Source organism: Periplaneta americana, chromosome 7 (assembly GCF_040183065.1).
Source record: "Periplaneta americana isolate PAMFEO1 chromosome 7, P.americana_PAMFEO1_priV1, whole genome shotgun sequence".
Classification (NCBI taxonomy): Eukaryota; Metazoa; Arthropoda; class Insecta; order Blattodea; family Blattidae; genus Periplaneta; species Periplaneta americana.
Window position 1 is genome coordinate 154,250,327 of NC_091123.1, and position 25,973 is coordinate 154,276,299.

Sequence of the window (25,973 nt, forward strand, 5' to 3'; positions counted from 1 at the left end):
CTGTATTATAGATGAAATGTTTACCTTGCTCGCCATTAGAAATAGATTCACATATTCAGGTCTCACTAAGAGTGGTGGAATATTAAGACCAATAAAAATCGTTAGCATTGTTTTCTCCAGAAGATCAGTCATGAATTCTGTCCTTAAGCGAGAGGTAATATAGACTGGCTGTTTGTCATGCATGTTAAAATTGAAATCTGAAAGTCGTCATCGTCCTCTTCTCCTCCTCCACCCTCCTCCTCCTCCTTCTCCTCCTCCTCCTCCTCATCATCATCATCATCATCATCATGCTTCAAAAGTGGACAATTAAAATTTGCTTGAAGACATCAATAATAATTGATTGTCCAAAAAATTTATTTATTCCGATTTTAATGTTTTATCAAATTGAACAAATATAAAGAAGAATCACCTGTTTATTCTACCAGAAGAAATTTGACATGAACCTGAATGTTACACAACCACTGGACTATATCACAGCCAGAGTTACACACCAAGGTTATACAATTTTATATTGACTATTACACTCCTACTACATCATACTACTTTTGACCAATAAAACGGTACGAAAGGACGTATTTCAACCAATCATGGCTGCTTATCACACAATTTTATCGCGTCCCTAGCATTTGTTTAATTTTATTGCGTCCCTAGCATTTGTTTCTTTATTTGCCAACATTTGTAACTGCGCTGGTCTGGACGTCAAAAAAAAAAAAATATATATATATATAAAATTACAAACCACTCCAGTCGATGCACAGCAATTTCAAATATAACTCGCATTGGCATTCAAGAATAATAATTAATAAAAATCACTGATCATACCTATGCATCTTCTGAAATCCGATTTACAAATAAATGAAGAGCACCATTCGGAAATCCTGAATAAGTTGAATACACCATGTAGGCCTAAATCAACGAGTTCCACTTCTATTACGCACACGTCCAATATAACATCAATTGAACCACCAACCACATTCAAATTTGAAAATTGTACATTCAATAATTATTCCTTTTAAAATTATTCATGTTTATTTTTTATGTCATCGTCGTTAATTAAAACTTTTCTAACACTTGTGTATATTAGTTAGGTTATGTTATAGCTTCTGCTATATGATATTATGGATAGTCACGTATCAGAGATTGTTTAATATTAAGATTTATTGAAAATCATCTGTCAAGTGACGTTGATTACTGGGATTCGGATAATTGAAGTGGAATGTTGCATTTTAATAAAAATGAAACTGAATCAACAAAGCCTTCTTGACTAGTGACATTGCCATCGTGTATAATTTGGTATAATAGATCGAGAGCTTCTCGACGAGAAGGCATTGCTCACTACTGCCATCTAGCATGCATCTAGCGTAATATTTGTAATGTTGAGATGGCACAATAATACATTTGAAGACAGTTGTATTTTCGTAAGTCAATTAATATTTTACTGTATTGGAGTACTTCGTTACTTCTAATCTTTATATACTTTCTTCTAATCGTGTAATAGTCAATTAAATCCCACTCGAGTTTTGATTTTCTCTAGATAAATCAAAACGTCTAGTGAGATTACTGTTGATAATAAACCTGGACCTAGGTAATTTAATTTTGATAAATTTAAGAATAAAATGAATCAAATTGTGTAGTATTCTTGTCCCCTCCCCCTCCACCTTTTCTTTTTCTTTTTTTTTTTTTTTTGTCACTTTATTTATTCATTCTAACTTCCATCCTATTTTTATTTTGAATCACTGATTTTTATCTTAGTGATTCATATTTTCTAATTATTGCACTAAATTTTGTAATTTTATTGAATTTTTGTTATATCGTATTTTAGTACAAAATTGTTATTTATCTACTGGAGTATGTAGCAATAAATATAATACTATTTTATCTTTGTATCTTTTAATGCCGTGCGTATTTTTTTAGGCATTAAGAATAAATATGATAGATATAAGTACATTGTCTAGTAGTGTACGTTTTCTTCATCTCATATGCTGATGACTTTTTCAAATACAGATCACTAGACTTATACTTCTAGAGCAGCATTTTTCAACCTTTTTCAACATGTGGCACTCTAAAGGTGTAACTTAAAATCCCGCCACACATTTATATGATCTAAACCAGTGGTTCCCAACCTGGGAGGAATTTTGATGCTTTTAGAGGGAATGAGTTTACTGAAAGTTAACTTGTGCTGCATTCGCTGAATATTGCCTCTTGTGGACTCACTTTTTTACTATACCTTTCACTTTTATTTTTCCAATTTACTACCACAATCTTCACTGTTTTCATATTCTCGTGGCACACCAGCAGAACATTTGCGGCACACTGGTTGAAAATGGCTGCTCTACAGGAGTCATCTGTTCATTTTTTATGAGTCATATGGCCGGTTTCTCCAAGTATTGTTAGAACATTTAACGAATGTTAAACTCTAAACAGTTTGTTAAATATAGTTATTTCATGTCTTCAACACTAGTTTGGCTTAACAGATTGTTGAGTGTTTGTTAACTTTAAATGTAGGATTTTAGACAGTTAACTCATTTGACAGAGAGTTAAATATGGCAGATGACACCACAGCTGTTCAAACAGAAGTTGTGAAAATAATATGTTATGTCTCTGTTTAAGGAATATTTCGTGAATGATAACGTAACATTTAAAAGACACTTTGAAAAGCTAATGTAGGGAATATAATCTTCAAAAGTAAACTGATTATCACACTGGTTGCTTATTTTGATACTGAGCTACTATATGTTGAGTATTTAGAAAATGTGGGATCTCAACGTGCTAAGATAACTAGGAATTATGGTTTATATATTATGCATAATTCTCAATTTGTGACAATATAGATTTTGAAAACAAGTAGGCCTCAAAATTTTACGGGAAATTTAAACCAGACTTGAATATCCTACAAACAGAAACAGACCACTTACTCCAATTCAGCATCTACTATTTACTCTTGATTCAATGATACTGGCTCTTTTCAACTAACTATAGCCAATGTCAATAGTGTTTCAAAATACACAGTATTATATTAAAAAGATTTCAGCAAAAATTGCTTCTTTGAGAAGTCGTATATTAGCATTAGTATTATAATCTTACTTTGTAATAATATTATTATTCAATAGTAGTCACCAACGAGCTAGATACTATAGAGAGGCTAAAGACTTCTGAAAGTTGAAGACAATTGAACATTGGTCCGCCATATTTTGGTTGGTCAAAACAAAGGGGCGTGGCTCGGATGTTGTAGGAAAAGACTGTGATGAAGTTAGTATTATTGTGAATTGAGTTACATATTAAGACTATGTTAATGAGTAAAAAGTAAAATACACACAAAACTTTATGTTTTATAAGAGCTGTAGGCCTATGTTTTTATTACTTTCACTAAATATAGCCCAGATATTAATTGACAAGCTATACTCTATGCAACCAAAGCAAAGCACCTAAAGATGGATGAATGTATTCGGCAGAAGAAAAATAAATAATTTTTTGACTTCGTCACAAATTTAATGACCTTACAGCTAATCTAACCCAATATGAAATCATGTAATTCAGTGCTCACCAGGTGATTTCAAGAGAGACGACGTATGTAACTAATAGGAGTAAAATATAGGAAAGGTAGTGGCGAAAATTAAAAAAAAAAATCCAATAATTAAGTTATTGAGAAAAATTCATTTGAAATTGGAATTAACACAGAGAACTTTTGAAAACTGCAATTATTAAAACTACAAATAACCTCTTAGCATGCAACATAATATTTAAAGAATGACAATAATAGAAAGTTACTCATGATCATAACTCACCACATTTATTAAAACGATAAGATACTTACAATTAACATTGTTATCAGAAAGAACAGGAGCCACAGCTAGCTACACTTCTTTTCGCTTGATGGAGACATTGTGTACTCTAATATAATTTGAAACAAATATTGTCGCGTGATGGAGACATCATGTAGTCTAATATAATTTGAAACAAATATTGATCTCATACCGGTCTCACAACTAAGCAGACGCTTTTTCAGAATAAAAATGTTCTTACATTATTTTGAACAATAATGACAAATTGTGTGTGATGCAAGTGCTAACTTTCCTCTTTGTTAACAAAAAGAGCCCTACGTGTTAATAAAAAGAAAATTGGAGTAGGCCCTATAAACACAATAAATACTAAACTCTTGATGGTACAAACTTATTAATACAGATATTTCGCTTATGCTCAGTCCGTCTTATCTTATAATTCTCTGCGGCAATGGTACCTGTATTGAGAGGGTTTAATTATCCAGCAACGAATATTATGATTTACAGTACATTTCATTTAAATCCGAGGGAATGAGACATTTTTGGAAATTTTAAAGTCTTAATTATTACTCTTTCATTTATAAATCAGCTTTTTACAAAACCTATAGCGAAATGTTTAAATTAAATATTGATGTATCCGAAAAATATAATTTATTTTATTTTACCTGGCAGAGTTAAGGCCTGCTCTTCCACTGACCCAAGTCTATAACTAATACAAATAAATAATAATAATAATATGTTGTGAAATATTATTATTGAAAGTGTATCATACAAGAATATGAAATAAAGTATTCATTGGAAACTACGGGACACCTTATTATTCAAAGAGGCAGTGTACCTTTGATAAGCACTCCTTGCGGAGGCTGGTGGTACTATAGCCCGCCAAGTTTTGTAGGGAACGATCCATAGTACTGTTGGCCTCCGCAGGGAGTGCTTATCAGAGGTCTTTAGCCTCTCTATAGTATCTAACTCGTTGGTAGTCACCTACAACTTTCATTTGTCTTCTTCTTTATCGATCACGGCCTACTGTACAAGGTTATGATTTTATACATGTTTCATGACTTACTCTACAATGCCTGTAATCGAAAGACTAATATCAGCCAATAAAAAATTTCCTTGCATGTGCAAAATCATTGCCAACTGCTATTGAGTGGTTAAAATAGTGTTAACGACTGTTATAATTACGTGTTGGTTGTTTTAAACAAAATGATGTTGAAAAGAATGGAAAATACATTACCCAAACGTTAAAAATAAACAGGCTGTTAATTTAACACTAGTTAAGCCAAATTAAACATTTCTTGGAGAAACTGGCCATTACTCTCACCAATATTTTTGTCTACTTATACATAAACACATGTTATTATTTACAGGCAATTCAAATAGCCTACGTGTATGTGATATTTGTATTTAGCATACGAGCTGCATGGCGCAGTGCAGAGTGGCAGACTGAAGCAGTTCTCTTCCGCTCAGGTCTTTCAGTCTGTCCACTTAATGCTAAGGTGCATTACAATATTGCCAAGAATGCTGGGGATGCAGGAAACCGAACGCTTGCTGTTTATGAATACAGGGAAGCTCTCAGGTGAGTTATAACGATTTTCAGCTTATTATTTCTTAACCAAATTGAAATTTTAGCATTTTCTGACTTGAAAGTAGACAGACACACAATGGAACTCAAGTGAGATAGAATCAATAAATTGCCAGATCTCCACGTAATTATTGTGAGAAAACTCTTTCTCTCCAATGGATCTCTCTCATGTTGAAGTTGTTGGTAATGATTAGAGCTCGGATTTTATGTAATATGAAAATGAGAAATATGTACATAAATATGTAGCTAAATGGCAAAATATGTAATAAATAAAAAATATTTAATTTAAAATCTAAGCTTCATTAGATGTATTTTTGCACACTAATAAAAAATTACAGGTGCACATGTGATTCAACCTCATTTAATTTCGGAATATGTATGATATGAACTTTCTTGTGTTAAATTTTAACGTACCCTGTTAACATGTTTCGATCTATTTTCGGTCATCTTCAGAACTGGTCGTTGTTGGTCTTGGCACCTCTTGTTTCCTGTGTGGGTGCGTTCGTAGTGTAGAGTCAAAGAGTGTATGTGTTTTGAAATTGAGTTGTGTGTTGAGAATATCGTTGGGGTGTGTTTTCGTGTGTCTGTATATTTCATATTGTTCTAGTGTGTTGAGTTTCTGGCTTTTTGGTTGGATGTGTAGTATTTCCATGTCTGTGTTGATGTCTCTGTAGGTGTGGTTGGCATTTGTGATGTGTTCTGCATATGTGGAGGTGTTTTGTAATTTTGTTATGGCTGTGATGTGTTCTTTGTAACGTGTTTAATATGATCTCATTTAATTATTGTTTGGAGGCACAATTAATAATTAAATATTTTTCCATATTTTCTGTTGTCATTGATTGTCTCGTCAATGACAACCTATACTAGGAATCGCTAAGTTCAGCTCTAATCGTTTCCATTGTGTCAGTGTAGCAGAAGTTCAAATAATTTTTCCAGAGTGTTGATTCATGCGAAATATTGAAGTTGCAGTATTTGCGTAGGAATGCTTGAAACTTTGGAACTCCAAGTTAATACCACGGTATGTTTGCAGTAACCATTGCCATGCACAAATTCTTATTAAATTCTCTGGTATAAGACAATAGTACATTATGCAACGAGCCTATAATGAAGGTAATTAAGAAGTGAGTATGGATATTTATGAAACAACTTCTTAATTACCATTATAGGCGAGTTTCATACGACTTTTTATGCTCGACCATATTTCTAACTTGATATTATTAATTTTAATTGTATCTGACCTTCAGCAATGTTCCGTATGTTGTGAGATGTGCGCAGACGCGAATGTATTGATTTTTTCCAAGGAACAGATATCCACATTGACCTTGCTAGGCCATAAGAACCTACAGAGATAACATTGAAATTAAATTAGACATTGAAAAACGAGATGACAAATTGAATTTATTTGAATATTATTTACAATTAACGCTAATTATTATAGTAACAGAACATAACCTTCTGTGACAGTATTGGATTTCCAGCCTCCGTGACTTTTCGCTAATTCTCTTTCGATTGCATATCCGAGAATAATCGATACTTGTGGTTTTATAACAGTACAAAGCTGACTTGTCATTGGCTGAACACGTGTAAGCTGAGTTATCATTGGCTGAAGACCTGTACTTTAATGAGTAGGTGTACTTTAATGACATGCATTAAAGGACTGCTGCCAGGTGTATAATTACTACATTTCGGCATGGTCGAGCATAAAGAATGTTTCAGCACCACTTGTATCAAAAGAACTTGTTTCTCTTCGACAGAGCATGTTTATTATTTCTCACATGAAGTTCAATAATTTTTAAATGCGGTTCTAATTGTGACTTCATGGAGCAACCAATGGTTTGTCACAAACTTTGCACAGCATGATTTTACCATCGTAGTAAAGGAATCGTCAGTTGAAATCCAGTCTTTTAACTTGGATGCGAATGGCAGTAGACTAGCTACTTGTATCACCTGATGTCAAAATAAGCTTCTCAAGAAAACAGAAAAAACTATTGTTTTCTTTTAGAGCAACTGATTGGGGGTGTTTGTGCGAAATGGTCATACCTACAGAGTAACTTTCACTCTTTCCTTCACTGCGTTAGCAGTACAATGACCCATCCTTCGCATTGATAATTGCTCCTACTTTACAGTTACTTGTTCCTACTTAACCGTTACTTCTTAAGAGATATACAAACTATTAGAATTGCAAAGAGATGTCCCATTTTTTGACAGAATACGTTATTATTTTCAATTATTAAATTATGTTTATGCACTAGAGACGAAGGGATAAGCTTTATAAACAATTTTAAAACGTATAACTTGAGAATTAAGTAGAGGGAAAATCGGTTAAAAAAAAAAGTTGTATTCTTTCAAAATATGTTGTTGTTTTCTAATGCTAGGCGTTTGACAATAAAGTCATTTGACCTCTTGCACTCCAATATTTTTCAAAGATATTATCATGGCCAGCCACTGAAGCACAGATTTTGAGGTGTTCCGAATCCATTTCTTGGTTTGAGTTGCACAATGGGCAGTTAGGGGACTGATATATTCCAATTCTATGCAGGTGTTTGGCCAAACAATCATGGCCTGTTGCCAGTCTAAATGCAGCTACAGATGATTTTCGTGGTAAATCGGGAATTAACTGTGGATTTTGATGCAGAGAGTTCCATTTTTTCCCTTGAGATTGTGTTATCAAATTTTGTTTGTTGAAGTCTAAGTATGTAGATTTAATAAATCTTTTCACAGAGTAATACGTAGATTTAGTAACAGGTCTGTAAGTAGCAGTGCTGCCCTTCTTTGCTAAAGCATCCGCATTCTCGTTTCTTTCAAAATATGCAATATCCTTCAAAATATGTAATATATGCCAAAAATATGTATTATGCACTAAAACATGTAAAAATATGCAACTTAAAACTTCGGCATAATGATTTTGATATGATTCGCCAACATTTTAGCTTTCCTTAAAGCTACATATATAGGAACAGAATATGTAATTACATAAAATCTAGGCTCTAGTAATGATACTACAGATTAATAAGTAATAACATGATAAAAGGTAAAGGTATCCCCCTATACATGCCATGAAGGCACTTGGGTGGGTGTGCATGGAGGTAGAGCCCCATGATTTCTTGATCTTGGCACTAGAATGAGGTGGTGTGGTCAGCACCACACTCTGACTGCCTTTTACTGCCGGGAAAGACCAGGTACTCAATTTTATAGGAGGCTGAGTGAATCTCAGGGCTGTTCTGGAAGTTTGGCAACGAGAAAATCCCGTCACAACCTGGGATCGAACTCCAGACCTTCCAGTCTGTAGCCAGCTGCTCTACCAACTGAGCTACACACTGCCAATAACATGATAGAGAACTAAATTAAAACCAGACCACTTATACAATAAGAAAGCATGTGTCGTTTCTTCATGATACTCTTTATTAAGTATTGTTAAACATAATGTTTATCTAGATTAAGAAGTTATGTTTCGGATTACGAAAAAAAAAAGTACTTGTTGTCTATGTCTGGTGAATGTAAAAATAACCACTTCAAGTAAAAACTGTAAGTTTTGAGAAAAAGTTTCACAAAGATGTATTAAGTGCAGATTATTCTCGTTCTTGTAAGATTGATATAAACAATTATCAGTTTGAATAATTTCAAGGAAAAATTGTTCTGGGGCCGGGTATCGATCCCAGGACTCTTCACTTAGCGCGCGAACACTCTACCGACTGAGCTACCCCAGGAACTATACACGACACTGTCACAATTTTTCCTTTTATATCCACACAACTCACATGAGCTGACAAGACGCCAGAACTCAACTGTGAGTGCACACAATTACTGTGTGACTTTAAATTGTGGCTTTCTGTTAACGTACTTCCAGTAACGAATGTATTATACAAATCTGGCTTTCAGATAGTAGCTCCCTGTAAAGCAGGTTTGAATAATTTCAAGGAAAAATTGTTCCGGGGCCAGGTATCGATCCCGGGACCCTTTGCTTAGTGCGCGAATGCTCTACCGACTGAGCTACCCCAGGAACTATACACAACACCGTCACAATTTTTCCTTTTATATCCACACAACTCGCATGAGCTGACAAGATGCCAGAACTCAAATGTGAGTGCACACAAATACTGTGTGACTTTAAATTGTGGCTTTCTGTTAACGTACCTCCAGTAACGAATGTATTAGACAAATCTGGCTTTCAGGTAGTAGCTCCCTGTAAAGCAGGTTTGAATAATTTCAAGGAAAAATTGTTCCGGGGCCGGGTGTCGTGTATAGTTCCTGGGGTAGCTCAGTCGGTAGAGCGTTCGCGCGCTAAGCGAAGGGTCCCGGGATCGATACCTGGCCCCGGAACAATTTTTCCTTGAAATTATTCAAACCTGTTTTACAGGGAGCTACTACCTGAAAGCCAGATTTGTATAATACATTCGTTACTGGAGGTACATTAACAGAAAGTCACAATTTAAAGTCACACAGTTTTTCTGTGCACTCACAGTTGAGTTCTGGCATCTTGTCAGCTCATTTGAGTTGTGCGGATATAAAACAAAAAATTGTGATGGTGTCGTGTATAGTTCCTGGGGTAGCTCAGTCGGTAGAGTGTTTGCGCGCTAATCGAAGGGTCTCGGGATCGATACCTGGCCCCGGAACAATTTTTCCTTGAAATTATTCAAACTACAGGGAGCTACTACCTGAAAGCCTGATTTGTATAATTACCAGTTTCTAACTATTCTTATTTCAGGTTACATTCTGAGTACGATCAAGCAATGAATAATTTGGCAAACATTTTGAAAGATGAAGGAAAATTAAATGAAGCCGAAGATCTCTTGCGGAAAGCTGTGAAATTGAGGTAAGATCATCAAATTAATAATTCTTCCATTCGTACAATATAATTACAATCTTCCCCACCCATATCCTTATAGTTCATCTTCATCCTTTGTTTTAAGTTGCTTAGTCACTTATGAGGTATTAGAAAATATAATCTCCCTGCAAGTAGTGAAAGGATTACATTTCAAACCATGAGATTGCAGTGTTAATTTTGACATATAGATCATGAAACAGAATTACAATTAATGAGGTTCGTTTAAGTAAATGTGTAATGATAATACATTTGAAAAATGAACTAAATTAATGGGTTTATACCTCACTATACAGAAATATCCACTGTAAGGATATTCTTATTGCAAATAATTGATATTGTTGGCATTAATAATACTAAACTTGTCAGTGTTTGATATATTTGAAACATCTTATTTACAGACCAGACTTTGCTGCAGCATGGATGAATCTAGGAATTGTTTTAGCAGGTCTAAAGCGTCATTCTGAAGCAGAATCGAGCTACTTCACTGCCCTTGCATATCGAAAAAAATATCCTGATTGCTACTACAATTTAGGCAACCTTGTAAGTTTGCATTATTTTAAAGTCTTCTTTTGTGTTAAAATAAATAAGATATTTCACTATCAAATGTATGTTTTGATGTAGGTATCTCCAATCTATACAGATATTGCAAAATGTATCTTTTTCTGTCTTAAAATTGTATATCTTCAATATCAACATTATTTGTCCACAATATTGTACTTGCTCTATGACAATTACTATAACAACTCTAGGATATTCATAATTAGGGATTGTATTTTTAGGTGCTAAATGCTAATGTTCAAACTAGCCATAGTTATGACTACGAAGCATATTTTTATGTGCTATAAAAGTATCAATTATTTTTCATAATACAAAAATATTTGCCAAAACGTTGAAAATATTTAAGTAAAATTTGACTCTAGCATTTTCTTCCGTTATAAAAAGATAACTAACTTGTAGTACTCACCAGTAACACTGGAAGGTCCGGGGTTCGATCCTAGGTGGTGACAGGATTTTTTCTTGTTGTCAAACTTTCAGAACGGCCCTGAGGTTCACTCAGCCTCCTATAAAATTGAGTACCGGGTCTTTCTCCGGGGGTAAAAGGCGGTCAGAGCGTGGTGCCAACCACATCATCTCATTCTAGTGCCGAGGTCATGGAAAGCATGGGGCTCTGCCTCATTGCCCCCAAGTGCCTTCATGGCATGTTACGGGGATACCTTTACCTTTTTTTTTTACTCACCAGTAACAACCAAACATTAGGTGCTTGTAGTTTCATTAGAGTTGCAGTATGTAACAAATGTCATCACCAAATTTTCGAATTTAATTAAATGCACGTTGATTGTCTCTGAGCAATCTCTTCTACCGTGAAAATATTCATTCCATGTCACAGGATGCCAATCTTGCATATTTAAATAGCAGAAGGTCACAAACACACCATCAATTTAACTTACAGTTGCACCATACAAACCTTGAGCAATTTTACATATTGTTTTATATCCAATGTTTTTTATGATTTGAAATTTGTTTTTGGTATTTGTACTTTTTTTATACTTCGTTATTTAACGACGCTCCATAGATTACCTGACATTTGCCTTACAGTTGGGGAAAACCTTGGAAAAACCCAACCAGGTAACCAGCCCAAGTGGGAATCGAATCCGCGCTCGAGCACAACTCTGCTCGGAAGGCAAGCACCTTAGCCAACTGAACTACACTGGTGGCTGGTATTTGTACTTTTGAACCTTATACTGAGTTCAGTTTTTCTTCAGCACACACCACCTCCATGACCATTTCGCAAAGAAGATTTGTGGATGTTTCAATTTTTTTATTGTCACACAAAAAGCCTATATTTGCAGATATGAACGCCAAATTTCTTTTTAACAATCATCTTTTAGTAAATCTTGTAGCATCTCAATCAACGATGCATCATTTCTGCCCTACTTGTTACATTTCCAAATGTTGTAAATAAAGCCTGAAAAATTATTCTATCCTACATCATATCCACTCAGGTATACTCGGTGTTATTTTCTAACTTGCAGTATCTAAAAATCCGTTCCGTATTCATACTTATTGTCAGACCATCGGATCTGTACCCCTTCAGCGCTGTCGTCATTCTTGAAAAAGTTAACACCTGTACTCACTCCATTCCACCCGCTTTCCTCCCACCATGTCAAACAGCAGACCACGAACCTTTCCGAATAGGGATGTTGCCAAACTTCCGTCAAACGTTGTTATAAATAACTGCTACAATATCATTTCTTTCAATCAAAATACATCTTGTATTTCTACATTTTTTAAACCTAAATCGCATGTCTCGAATCACTTTCCGTAGCGTTTCTCTCAAATTATTGCTTCTCTCGCAACCTTCAGTAATTTCTTTAATGTCGGAACTTCTTTCTGCAAGGTATTAAATTCTTGTATCTTTTTTCTTAAAATATACATCAGTTCATATGATCTACAAGAATTAAAGGCTCCCTTGGTCTGTTCTTCCCTGGTGATTCTAACTTTTCATCTCCTGCACAGCCCCCCTCTCTCCTGATTTTCTTTGTTAGGCGCTATGACCTGCCTATATAAATTATACAGCATGTTGTATTAGTATTAGGTAATTAATTTTAATACGTAATCAATTGAAATAAAATAAGCCTCACCAGTGATCGCAGCTGCTTTTATCGTTGCCTTGCCGTATTTATGGGAAAGAGGTGACCTGTTTGTTTCTCTTCATCGCAAAATGCTATTACTTGCTTAATAATATTTTTTTCACCACTCCGTCACAGTCTAATACATATGTATTAGACTGTGACTCAGTGCTGCAGTATTCATGTTGAGTTGACAACACTGGACTGCAAGTGCAAATAAACTGTCCCGCAAAAAGGCTCAAAATTGTGAGTAGTGGGGGAGAGAAAGGGAGAGAGATAGAAAAGAGAGAGATAGGAATGCAGAGAGAGAAATGAATTACCGAGGCTGAGAAGGAATTAGGGTTCAGTTTGCATATTTTACAGGGCCACAGATCCGATGGTCCGACAATAAACTGATATTCATATGAACTTTTACTCAAAATTACCTATAAATATACCTGCTCTTTAACGAAAGATAGACAATCAAATCTTTCCATATTTATATTGTTTGCTTAGTCAACTGTCTGAAGACTAGTAATAGTAATAATAATAATAATAATGATAATAATAATAATAATGTCCCGCGCCGTGGCGTTGTGGTCTAAGGCATCCTGCCTAGAACTGGCGTTACGGAATGCGCGCTGGTTCGAGTCCTCATGGGGGAAGAAATTTTCTCATGAAATTTCGACCAGTGTATGGGACCGGTGCCCACCCAGCATCGTGATGCACTTGGGGAGCTATGATAGGTAGCGAAATCCGGTTGCGAATACCAGCTATAACGGCTGGGGGGATCATCGTGCTAACCACACGATACCTCCATTCTGGTTGGATGATCGTCCACCTCTGTTTCGGCATGTGGAGGTGAGGCCAGCAGCCAGCTGGTCAGTCTAGGCCCTTCACGAGCTGTAGTGCCACGGATTGTTAATAATAATAATAATAATAATAATAATAATAATAATAATACAACTAAAATCTAATTCATAATTAAAGTTCTTCAAATCAGTATATCATATATAAAAACAAAATCGTCAACTTGTAATTACCTTATATACAATTTCTCCATAGCCAAAAACACAGAAATTACCATTGTAGAGATTCAAATATGAATATTAAAAGTCTCAGAATGTAATGAATTGTTGTAAAGTTAATCGAATTGAAAATCGAGTTTGAAAACGACTTTGTTGTTATTTATGAATTCTGATTTTCTTATTCTTGTCGTGACAGTATTTGGATCAGCAGCGATATGAAGATGCATATAGGGCATGGAGGAATGCCACAACCTTGAAACCAACACACACGGTCGCGTGGAGCAATATGATTATCATGCTTGATAGTATTGGTATGTAAAGTCATATAATTACTTTATTTTTTTCTTAATAAATTAAGTAAACATTAAATATCAGTATGAGCTTATTAACTATTTTAATTCATTTTAAAATTCCTGGAATACATTTGCTGTTATACAGACTGTATAAAAACAACACCGACAATGCTTTGTATGTTGGACAGGACAGTAAACTGATCATTAGGGAGTGGATTTTTATGTGCTAAATAATTTAAATATATTTATTTTTTATGTGCTAAAAAGTACGAAAATATTTGCTAAAAACAAAAAAAATATTTGCTAAAAACAAAAAAATATTTGTTTTAAATATGACAAAAATACCTTACTTAGCTTGGAAAAAAGAAATGTTACTAGGTACTCACCAACCACACTTGAGTGCTAGTAGTTGGCCGAGAATTGCAGTGAACAACAAAGGTCATCTCCAAATTCTCCATCACAAATGCATGCCGATTATCTTTGAACAACGACTTATATCGTGAAAACGATCTTTCCGCATCACAGGACATCAAACGTGCATATTTAAAGAGAGGAATGTCGCAAACACAAACACCGTCAATTTCACCTACAGGCACATCCTCCAATACTTGAGCAACTTTACACATTTTTTTATATCCACTGTTTTTCGCAAACACATTCTGGAATTTGTCGCTTAGTAATTGTGCTTCTGAACCTGGTAGCGAGTCTAGTTTAATTTCCACGGCACGCACCTCCCTGTTTCAGACAACAGGTTTTTGGATGTTTCGAATTTTTTTATGGTGTCACACAAAAAGCTTAAATTTGCTAATAGGAAAGCCATATCGTTTTTTAAATAACCATCTTTCAGTATATCTTGAAGGATATCGATTGACCAAGCCCGATAACAGGGAATCACAACAAGACATAGGTCTACTTACTTCATGGACATGAGCGAGAGGCGAGAGATTTGTTTAAATTAAAATTCATACCCGAGCTCTTATCTGTTGTGTTTCACAAACAAAGTGTGGAATGAAATCACCTTCAGCAACAATAAACATTCCTAATTATGTGTTGCAAGATCTCTCCTCCTTGTCCACGTTAATTTATTCTCTAATAATAACACTGATATGCTGCCTAGCAGTTCTCAGAACTTGAGGTGATACTATTACAAAAATGGATCACAGATAACCACACAGCGCTTAGAAACTCAAAGCAACCAAGAATTCTTAAAAAGATAACGTACTTCTGAGTGACATAATTGATTTAGTTTTAAAATGTTTAAAAGTTCTTGTAAAAAAATTATTTAAGTAAAAAAACTCAAGATTTATGTGTTTATAATAGATTTCCTGAAAATATGTATTTACATAATTTTTTTGTGAAAATATGTGTTTGTATGTGAAGTAAAATTCGGGTTTTAAACTTGAAACATAATGTTCGGAATTTTTAACTTTGTTAATTGTGTTTTATCACACGCAAAAATAATATTTAATTACATAGAAATCCGCTCCTTACTGATCATTTTTCAAGAGGGAACCTGTATCAGAATATTCTTTCTGATAGACTTTGTTCTTCATTCTAACTAATTTTACTTGTCATTCAGTTAATATTTCGCGCTGTTATGTAGGAGATAGACCTGCATAGCAAGGAAGGATGTTGTTGTCATTTAGTCACTGTCCAAAGATGGGTCTGAACCTCACAAGTGATACCAATAAGGCACCACTTATGAGGCAACTAGGCCAGGAGATAATGGGGTAGGGTTGCCAGTTCCTTTCCCCTTGAAAAGATATCGATAGTATGTATCGTATACATGCTGTACTTTGATACTCTTTCTCGATTTTCCAATTTTCAACATTTTGTAACATTCAGAATGCTCTAATTCAGTGGTCGTCAGCACTTGCTGAAATGTGCAAAGGATACGCGGTGCTGTCCCGTGTGCACTGTCGTGCAACAGGGAGAGATAGAGAGCATATCCACTAGCAGCTACGGAGTGCACCCTAGTGCACTGCGTTTTCTGCGGGTAAGAGAGATTAGCTCCAGTGTGCTCTGTGCTGACGATCCCTGCTCTAATCAATGCAGTTTTACTCTAATCTCAGTGAAATATTGCCCAGAAGTCCGCAAAAGCATGTGAAGTAAGCTGATGCATGTTTTTTCCTCTGCTATTGAAAGTATTCAGATCACCATGTGTTGAGGATGTGATAAGTTTTAAAAAATTGAAAAAATAGCATGTATCATATTTTACATACATCTATCAGGAATAAAGTAAATATAATTTAAAGAAAAATTATGTTCCTTTGAAAATTGGGGCAATAATTATAATTTAGTATTAAAAAAAAAATAAAAATTAATTATAAGTAAACTAATTGGAATATCAATGTGAAAATTTGCGTATTGCATATCCACATTGCAAGTTTCAGATTAATTGGTGTAAAAGTGTAGACGTTAGACATTTCACAGATCCATAACCTTAAGTAATTTTTTTCAGCATTAAACGAAAGACGAATGTTGGTTTGTAAGTGTACTGCATGAAATGTTATTACTGTTTTTAATTAAACCAGTAAAACTGCATTGATTTGTGTGTTTTTTTCTCCTGAAAGCCTTATAAAAGTGACACCCACCAAATTGTAAACCATGGTACAACATTGAAAACCGAATACTAAAGTAATTATCTGAGGATAATTATTTAAAATATTATATATAATTTTATATAAATCACATTGACGGGAAAGAGCTGAAGTTGTAAGTCCGGGACTTTACACTTGTAACTTAATGAGCTTCATTGAACGGGTTACATCAGCTTCTTGTCTATGCAGATGACGTGAATATGTTAGGAGAAAATCCACAAACGATTAGGGGAAACGCGGGAATTCTACTGGAAGCAAGTAAAGCGATTGGGTTGGAAGTAAATCCCGAAAAGACTAAGTATATGATTATGTCTCGTGACCAGAATATAGTACGAAATGGAACTATAAAAATTTGAGATTTATCCTTCAAAGAGGTGGAAAAATGCAAATATCTTGGAGCAACAGTAACAAATATAAATGGCACTCGGGAGGAAATTAAACACAGAATAAATATGGGAAATGCGTGTTATTATTCGGTTGAGAAGCTTTTATCATCCAGTCTGCTGTCAAAAAATCTGAAAGTTAGAATTTATAAAACAGTTATATTACCGGTTGTTCTTTATGGTTGTGAAACTTGGACTCTCAGTTTGAGAGAGGAACAGAGATTAAGGGTGTTTGAGAATAAAGTTCTTAGGAAAATATTTGGGGCTAAGAGGGATGAAGTTACAGGAGAATGGAGAAAGTTACACAACACAGAGCTACACGCATTGTATTCTTCACCTGACATAATTAGGACCATGAAATCCAGACGTTTGAGATGGGCAGGACATGTAGCACATATGGGCGAATCCAGAAATGCATATAGAGTGTTAGTTGGGAGGCCAGAGGGCAAAAGACCTTTGGGGAGGCCGAAACGTAGATGGGAAGATAATATTAAAATGGATTTGATGGAGGTAGGATATGATGGTAGAGACTGGATTAATCTTGCTCAGGATAGGGACCAATGGCGGGCTTATGTGAGGGCGGCAATGAACCTCCGGGTTCCTTAAAAGCCAGTAAGTAAGTAACTTAATGAGCTTCTGTACAACTTATTTATTTATAATATCTTTATATTCTCTGTATCCATATTAATCAATAATCCTCCTGCTCCTGTTGGCCTGGTTGTGCTTAAATGCGACAGGCTCATGTCAGTAGATGTACTGGCGTGTAAAAAACTTCTGTGGGATAAAATTCCGGCACACTAGTGACGCTGATATAACCTTGACAGTTGTGAGCATTGTTAAATACAACATGAAATTTAAAAAAAAAAAAAAAAAAAAAAAATTCCTACTGCTCCATACATGGAATGACTAACCAAAAGAAAGTTTTAAAACTGGAGATGAATTCTGAGACTTCTCATGTCATTGTGTCTTTGTTGTATATTTTTCAAAATACAGGAGAAATGGCTAAAGCTGAGAGTGTCGCTCAGGAAGCTCTGGCAATTCTACCAATGGAACCTTCACTCCATTTCAATCTTGCAAATACACTAGGAAAAGCTGGACGTTTTGCTGAAGCAGAAAAGCATTTCACGGAGGCAATTGGTTTAGATTTGAAAAATGCTGTTTATTATACCAATTTGGGTAAGTAGTCAACTTTTCTTCCTACTATGTAGAGGTATTCGTATTTTATTGTAGCTTTTAATAATATTAGAAGGTTTACTCCTTTATTGTCCAGGCGTCCTGTACCATCGCTGGAAAAAATATGATAAAGCTGAGCGATTGTATCGAAGAGCTTTGGAAATAAATCCACATCTCCAAAGTGCTAAGGATAATATGGCACTTCTGCACAAGACTAGAAGTAGAATAGCTAATCGACAGTGATACATTTCTACATCTTTACCGTCACTGCCTGGAAAAGCTTGCAATAAGATATTTCCTGAATGAATGGTGATACAACAACAGAACAATTGTCACAGATACAGTCCATTCGCTATTATGAACATTTTACCACAGTCTACTATATACAGTCGCAAAGCTTGAGGTGTTTTTTTTGCAAATCTCGTGATAAAGCGCTCCAAGCGGTTAGCAACTAGAAACAATAGACTGCCCATGGTCGACTTTGGACTGTGTCGTATTTCTATCGAGTGCTAGCTCGTTGCTTATTTCACATTGATGCTTGTGAAATGTTCGTTATTGGTTGTAATGAAAATGTTAATGGCTAAAATATAATAATTGGAATAATAATATGGGACAACGAGGAGATGTTTGTAGTGCTATAAATTGTAGCAACAGTAAGAGAAAGAGGCTAGAGTTATCCTTTGTCCGATTTCCGAAATATTCAGAAAGGTTCCTGGGTTTCCACAAGAATGTTGTGCAGAAACAAAACTCTTAATTTTGAAGTTCTTTGTGACTGTTAGAATACATTATATCCTTAAATTTCACAATGAAATGTTTCAGTCTAACCGAAAGGACATTAGATACCGGTTAAAGTTCTGTCACTTAGGCTGCTAAATTTCCAGAAAAATAAAGGTTAGGTCTACTTTTTTTTTCAGAGGCTATAGTTTTTAATTGTAGCTATTAATTTTGTTATTATTTTTATGTGTTATTTTACTAAAGACGTAGAAAAATTAAGTTTGCTTTAATGAAATTTATTGATCACGTTTTATTTTCATTTCTGGTGGGATTATTATTGCTTAGGCCTATTTTTTTCAAAGGATATGTTTTTAATTATAGCTGTTAATTTTGTTGTTATTTTTATTTGTTGCTTTACTAGAGACGTAGAAAAAGTCTGTTACAATAAAATTTATTGATCACGTTTTATTTTCAATTCTGGTGTGATTATTATTGCTTAACCTCATCCCACTTTGTTAACTATGTAAGCCTATACTACAAGTACTGGTACGCGTAAGTTACTCCATTAATTCATATTTCCATTATTATTGTTGTAAAGGGAAATGCAGATTAATATTTATTGGTTTCATAGTTAATTATCGCTATAATCTTGAATGAGTGAAGCTATTATAGTAAATTTCAGTTCGTTTTGCACAAACAAAAATTATATTAACTTATTTCTTGCAGGTATCTTCGAGTTTATGGTGGAATTTAATATACTTCATTAAAATAATAAATTAACTTTATGCATTTAATATTTCAATAATGGAAGGAAGGTGTTAATTTTTCCAAAAGAACAGGACAACGAAAGTGTAACATATTTTGTCGTCTGCTAGGAGAGAGATCTGCGATGATGAGGCGATAGTAGCGATCCTAGTGGTGGGCAACTACCCATGTTTGCATTTTTACTACATATTGAGCTTCGCGACTGTATATAGTAGACTGTGATTTTACAGTATCTTCATTTGTAAACAAAACAATTTGTCATCAGTGACAGTTTGCCATTTATGCTGTCGATATTTTCTGATATACCTGAATTCTGTTTTCCATATGTTTCTTTGTCTCACATAGAATCTTGGATATTGCTTCCATTATAACATTTTATATGATCTTCTCACTTCATTGAGGACTTTGTATGCTGACTGAGAAAGATTTTTTATGTGTAATGTTTATTTTTATTTCGAAATCTTTACATTTTTACGAGCATATAAGTTTTCAGCATTTTTATATTGGTATGTCTGTCCTGTATATTTATGTACAGTCTTTTTTTCCCAATCTACTGGATGAATTGTGTTCCTATGTTCATATACAGTCAATTAATCCAGGAGATGTGCGTATGAACTAATAGAGCCAAGTCCTGTTTCACGGATGAGTACCCTGATAAGTCCCAGGGGCTTGGAGTCCCAACCCCTTTTGTCATCGTTGGGTGACAGATGGATCATTCTGCCTCAGCTCCTGTCCACATATGAAGAGCCTGATAGGGCCCAGAGCCCTACTAAGCCCTTCCTGTATCAGCATCGGAAACCTATATTACCCTCAAGACTTCACCACAACCTATTTTTGCTATTGCAAATGAAATGAGGAGATTGAGAGTATTGGAGTAATGATAAAGGGAAATGGGAGTACCCCGAGAAAACCCCCCTGCAATGTCTGCTTTGTCCACCACAAATTTCATCACGACCTGGCCAAGGATCGAACCTGGGCTGCCTGGATGGAAGACGAGCACACCATCACTTGAGCCACAGATATGGCTAGTTGGTACTATTATGTGTTGTATATCTCTGGGGTATGTGTTAGAAGAGTGGTCATTAACACAATGCATCACTAGGTTAGCATCTCTTACCTGCGGATAAGACACTGCACTGGCATGGCTGTTGGCAGATTTGCTTCCTTTCTTTCCCTTCTGCACGACGGTGCATATTGCGATACTCTTCTTATCCGTTACCCATTTCAGCGAATGTTGACAACCACTGTGTTACTGTAAATATAGAACTCCATCAATGATAATTTTGTGACTTTGCAAAAGAAAGGGATTTGTAGGAATGTGATCATGACTAATTTAACAAATTTTTATTTAATAACCTGGCTTTTGTAATTAATACCTAATGTAATGAAAAAGTATGTGCCATTTAATGATACTCATTTTTATTTCTATTTAAATAATTATTAAATGTATTTACGTTCCTGTTAATTATAACCAGGGAAAGGAAGTTCATGCCCTAAAAACGTGAAGAATATATATCCTTTTATGCCGTAAAAATAGATAGATATGCTACAAAATATGCATTATTAGTCTGAGATTATTTTAACAGAATAATAAGGTATAGGTAACTTACATTTAGTCTATGGATTTTGAAGTGCTTGCCTCATTGCTGAATGTTCCATTTATGCTGTTACAGTTCACAACTAAGCAGTGACGTATGTTTTCTGTTGTCTCTCAGCATAGCTTTGTGGCGCGAAGAACTTCATTCTACGTCACAAGAAATGAGGGACTTGCACAAAAGCTCTGAGGTGTTCTATAGAAAATTTTGTTGGTTTTTGGGGTGTTTTTCCTTTGAGAATATCTTGAATTTCTTTAAGTTGATGATAGCCAGGGTTTTTGGAAAGAATATTTGCTGTTTTCTCGTTCACTTTATCTCCTACATTTCCTGGAACTGATGTAAAACTGGATATTGTTCTATCGAAATCTGCTAAAGACTGCAGTAAAGGAATACCAAGTGCTAACTTGAGAGGCTCCCTATGAGGGCGTCATCGTTACGTTCAAAATTCATAAACATAAATTAGTTGTGTTTACGAGGTTACACACTTTTAAAAATGAGGGAAAGACAAATAAACATACATAATATGCAGTCTCCCTGCATAAATGTTATATTATTATGTTTTTATAAATAAAAACTTCATTCACTTTTATGCACAATAAAAGTAATACCATTGTATTCAGAAATTTGTGATTCATGTAGACAATCTTTCAGCATATTCACACAACGATAGAGAACAAATATGCAAATGCATGAGCTTCCTTTCCCTAATTATAACTAGATCATCATCAATCCTCAGCCTGCACTTCTTCTGCAGTATGAATGACTGCAAAAATCACATTACATTTGGCAGTTTACAATAATTATGAGTAAATACAATAAACATAGTAACCTTTCTTACACAATTTTTATTCTTACAATTCAGTTTCAGTAATCCTTATGTTCAGGATTATTAAATATTCAGAGTACTATAGTCTCTGCAAAATACTAATTCATATTTATAATTGTAAAATGTCTTAACTGAATGTGACAATTGTTCAAATGTGTATTTCATTGTTTCATCATATACGTGTTTCTATTGAGTGAAAGGATATAAAACTTCTAGGAGTTAATTTTCTACATTTCTACAACGAACATTGTTCGGTTTTAATGGATAAACATCGTCTCCATCTCTCTCTGTACGTTATCAGAAACGAATATGTTGACATTATGTAGTTGTATAAAGAAACAGAACTTGTATGAAAATGGCTCAAAAGTGTGTTAAGCTCAAATCTCCTAATAGCTCCTGTAATGCTTTAACTTATTATTTGTCTTAGACATTTCAAAGCCGACATACAAATGACAAAATGTAACAACGATGTAACCAGTATTTTTTTTTTTTATTGAGGTAACTTAATTTTATTGCTGCCTTTTAATTTGTCTTGTATCATCACAGCAGTATGTATAAGCTTGTACATGTTACACTTATTTTAAACCTTAAATAAAATGTAAGAAATTCATTACAGTTTTATGAAGCAATGTATAATAAAATTGCAAAATCACAAGCATGCAGCTCACAATTTTTCTGACCTTTTTTTTTTGGAGCTTAACTCCAACTTTTAATTACTGATCATAGGCCCAATTTCTTCAACTTTGTTAAATTATAACAGTGTGTTATTCCATTTTAACTGTAAACTTAACAGTTGAAGCATTTCTTCAACTACTGTTAGTACTAACAGGCTGTTGAAACCTATGTTAATTTAACTGCCCAATTTCATGCAGTTAAATCATTTAACTCTCTGTTAGTATAGAAGTGTCCAATATGGCTGATGCGTTAGATGCTGAACTTATATACCTGGATTATTTAGAAAATGATATCATGAATATATAAACAGAGCGGAAGATTTCTGTGATTTCACAGATCAGAAGTTCATACAAAGGTATAGGCTATTTTCACTTTTTGCTTTCAACTTAGATCCGTTTGGTTATTCTCATTAATTGGTTTATATTGCAAAATAATTTCCAGCAGAAGTTTCTTTCGAACGAAGAGAAATTAGTCCCACGATTTCTTTTTGTTCCTGTGTTTTTCATTTCATAACAGCAATACCAATATGCCGCTCTACGCTATTGTGATACAGACGAGGAAAGAATCAGAAGTAAAACCTGAGAGAATAGAAAGACGTCTATCCTCTCTGAATCAAATAATGGAAACAAGCGAGAATCGCAATTATCAGAGTTCAGAAAACAGAAGTGAGCCTATACTTGGTTATAGGTTATGGTTAAACTCTAGAATCTCTGGTCCTAACAGAAAGTTAACAAACAGAATGTTAAAATGTGAAATGTAAAGTTGAAGAAACGCAATATTTTTAACAGCAATTCATACTTTTAACTTACAGTTAATTAATGCTATGTTAGGTGCATTTTAACGAAGGTTGAAGAAACTGGGCCTCACACATTTTATTTATACATGCAACCTCAGTATCGTAGTATTCAGTGTGTGAAATCAATGCCACTTTTCCATTAAAACATGCATAAATGTGGCCAATCTGATCACAAAAAGAACTAAAATTCGATTTCAAGTGAAATTTCTGTTGTGGCAAAAAGAAAATGAACAGGTTTTATCTGAGTGTTTCGGTTTTCTCTGCTAAGCTCATTCCACCATTGCTCCACTATCCCGATATATTCACTATATCGGCTTTAGTCATTGTAGTTTTAAGAAGTCATTATATGAAGAACTTGTATAAGCATAATTTTTTAAGTAAAATCAGAAGTACATTATAGGAGTTATATTTTAGGTAGGTTATGCATTGAAGTGCGATGTTCCTAAAATTTGAAGAACTATAAATCTCTGTGCAGAAATTATAATTTCAAGTCGTATGCCTCATGAATGATACCTTATTGGTGTCACTTATGAGGTTCCATTCTGTCTTTGGACAGTTAACTAAATAGCAACAATAAGTAGCACAGATATATCGACTGCTTAAACCAAGTTGTTCTAACTCCATTTTTATAAATTTTTCAGGGGAGCACAATGAAGTTTTGGAGACTACCCAAATCATAGTAATATGACTATTTTGAGGAAAGGGATTTGCAAAGCAATAAACAGAGCATGGGAAAGCTTATTTTATTCTTCAGTTGCCTTATTTATAAATTGATTTATAAATAGAAAAAACGTTTGGAGTTAGAACAAACATGTTAACAGATTTTGACAATTCAATGTTCTAACTCCTTTCAGGTTATATTTTGAAGAGATAAGTGCATACATTGTTACCTTTTTAACACTGAATCCCAAAAAATTTTGTCCACGCCTGAAAAATATTTGTATAGGGACTTTATATCTTGAACTTTACTTGCTTCTAAGACTGGTTTGACTGTTATTTGCTTTGGTGCAGGCAATATGTTATCAACTCGACACTGTTTTTGCCTTGCTCTTGTTGTAATAGGTTTCAGAAACTTTGTAATCTTAAACATCTTATCAGAGAATCAAAATTTGTACAGAATATCTTCACAGCCTTTTGTTTATACAATATGCTTCACTTTACTGTATGAAATGCTGTTCAAGTTACTTAGTTTAGCTACAGTCTTGAAGTCATAAAAACTATTAAATCTCATTTGATGTACTTTGTATTGCTTGTTAGTTCTACACGAAATCAGGGCCCTTATTATTGCTAAAGGAGAATGAAGTTGAAGTCATTTGATATGACGATCAATTACACTGTGTGTTGTGTCTACTTCCTGCACTGCACTATGCCCTGGTTCTTGATACTTGTTTCTATTTTTTTTTGCTTCATGGTCATCCTCTTCCAAAAAATGTATCAGTGCAAGTGGCATTAAGCTGTTTATTAGTAAACGCACGCAGTATCACATTAACTTTCTCATGTAAGTTCAGGAAAAGCCTTCTGCCCTAGCTTTCTTCTCACTGCCAGTCTTAGCTCACACCATTCCATCATTGGTTGGTCATTGAATGGTGGAGTTATAATATTGTGGAACTAAACAGAGCTTGGAAAATGGAGTTGGAATAATATGGAACAGTTCTTTTGAACACTTTCTGATCACAAAATGTACAATTTCATGTGTGAAACTGATACAAAAGAGGAGTTAGCAGGGGCGGCCCGTCCTTATGTGCTACAGCACAATGATAATTTTTGCTCAAATAATGTATTTGCAATACCATTGTATTTGATCTGCCATTTGACAATTTCCCGTGGTTATGTTCATGACGCGTTACAGAGTGTTTAGTCTTCGCTCTTCGCTCTTTGGTGCCTCAGGGGGTTCGTTGTGCTACTCAAAACTGTACATGAGAATGTAGACAACTAAAGCGCATGTGCGAAGCTGAAATCACTGCTCTGATTGGCTATTTTTATGCGTGGAAGTGCTGTAGTCAGCTTCAGCACAACACAGCTTGGAGATTGCAAAAGTAAAGCATAACGAAAGAGTGCATGTTTGTGGAAAAACTCGGAACTATGTACAATGTGTTTGGTAATTCAAGTGTCCAACCACTGCTGCCATCTACCTGGTTTTTGAGGTTCCTCCTGAATCAGTCATTCTAGAAAATTGAAGCCAAGGAATTATGTGACAGTATAATTCAGGAAACTACGTATCGTTTCAGTCTTTAACCTACCTAGACGCAACAAAGTTGTTAAACAGCAAATTTTTTGACAATTTTTCGCATAATTTTCCTGAACACGAACTTGAAGTTGCTGTCAAC

At 34.6% G+C, this 25,973-nt stretch overlaps 1 protein-coding gene across 2 annotated transcripts in view; it reads left to right on the forward strand.

The window, feature by feature from the left end:
• LOC138703626 (protein O-mannosyl-transferase TMTC4-like) overlaps window positions 1–25,973 on the forward strand; it is a 137,704-nt gene that overhangs the window by 18,075 nt on the left and 93,656 nt on the right. For both annotated transcript variants that reach the window (XM_069831671.1, XM_069831670.1), the window contains exons 10-14: window positions 5,150–5,358; window positions 10,070–10,177; window positions 10,588–10,729; window positions 14,023–14,137; window positions 18,096–18,278. In XM_069831671.1, coding sequence (XP_069687772.1) covers window positions 5,150–5,358; window positions 10,070–10,177; window positions 10,588–10,729; window positions 14,023–14,137; window positions 18,096–18,278 — 757 coding nt within the window. The remainder of the gene's footprint in view (window positions 1–5,149; window positions 5,359–10,069; window positions 10,178–10,587; window positions 10,730–14,022; window positions 14,138–18,095; window positions 18,279–25,973) is intronic.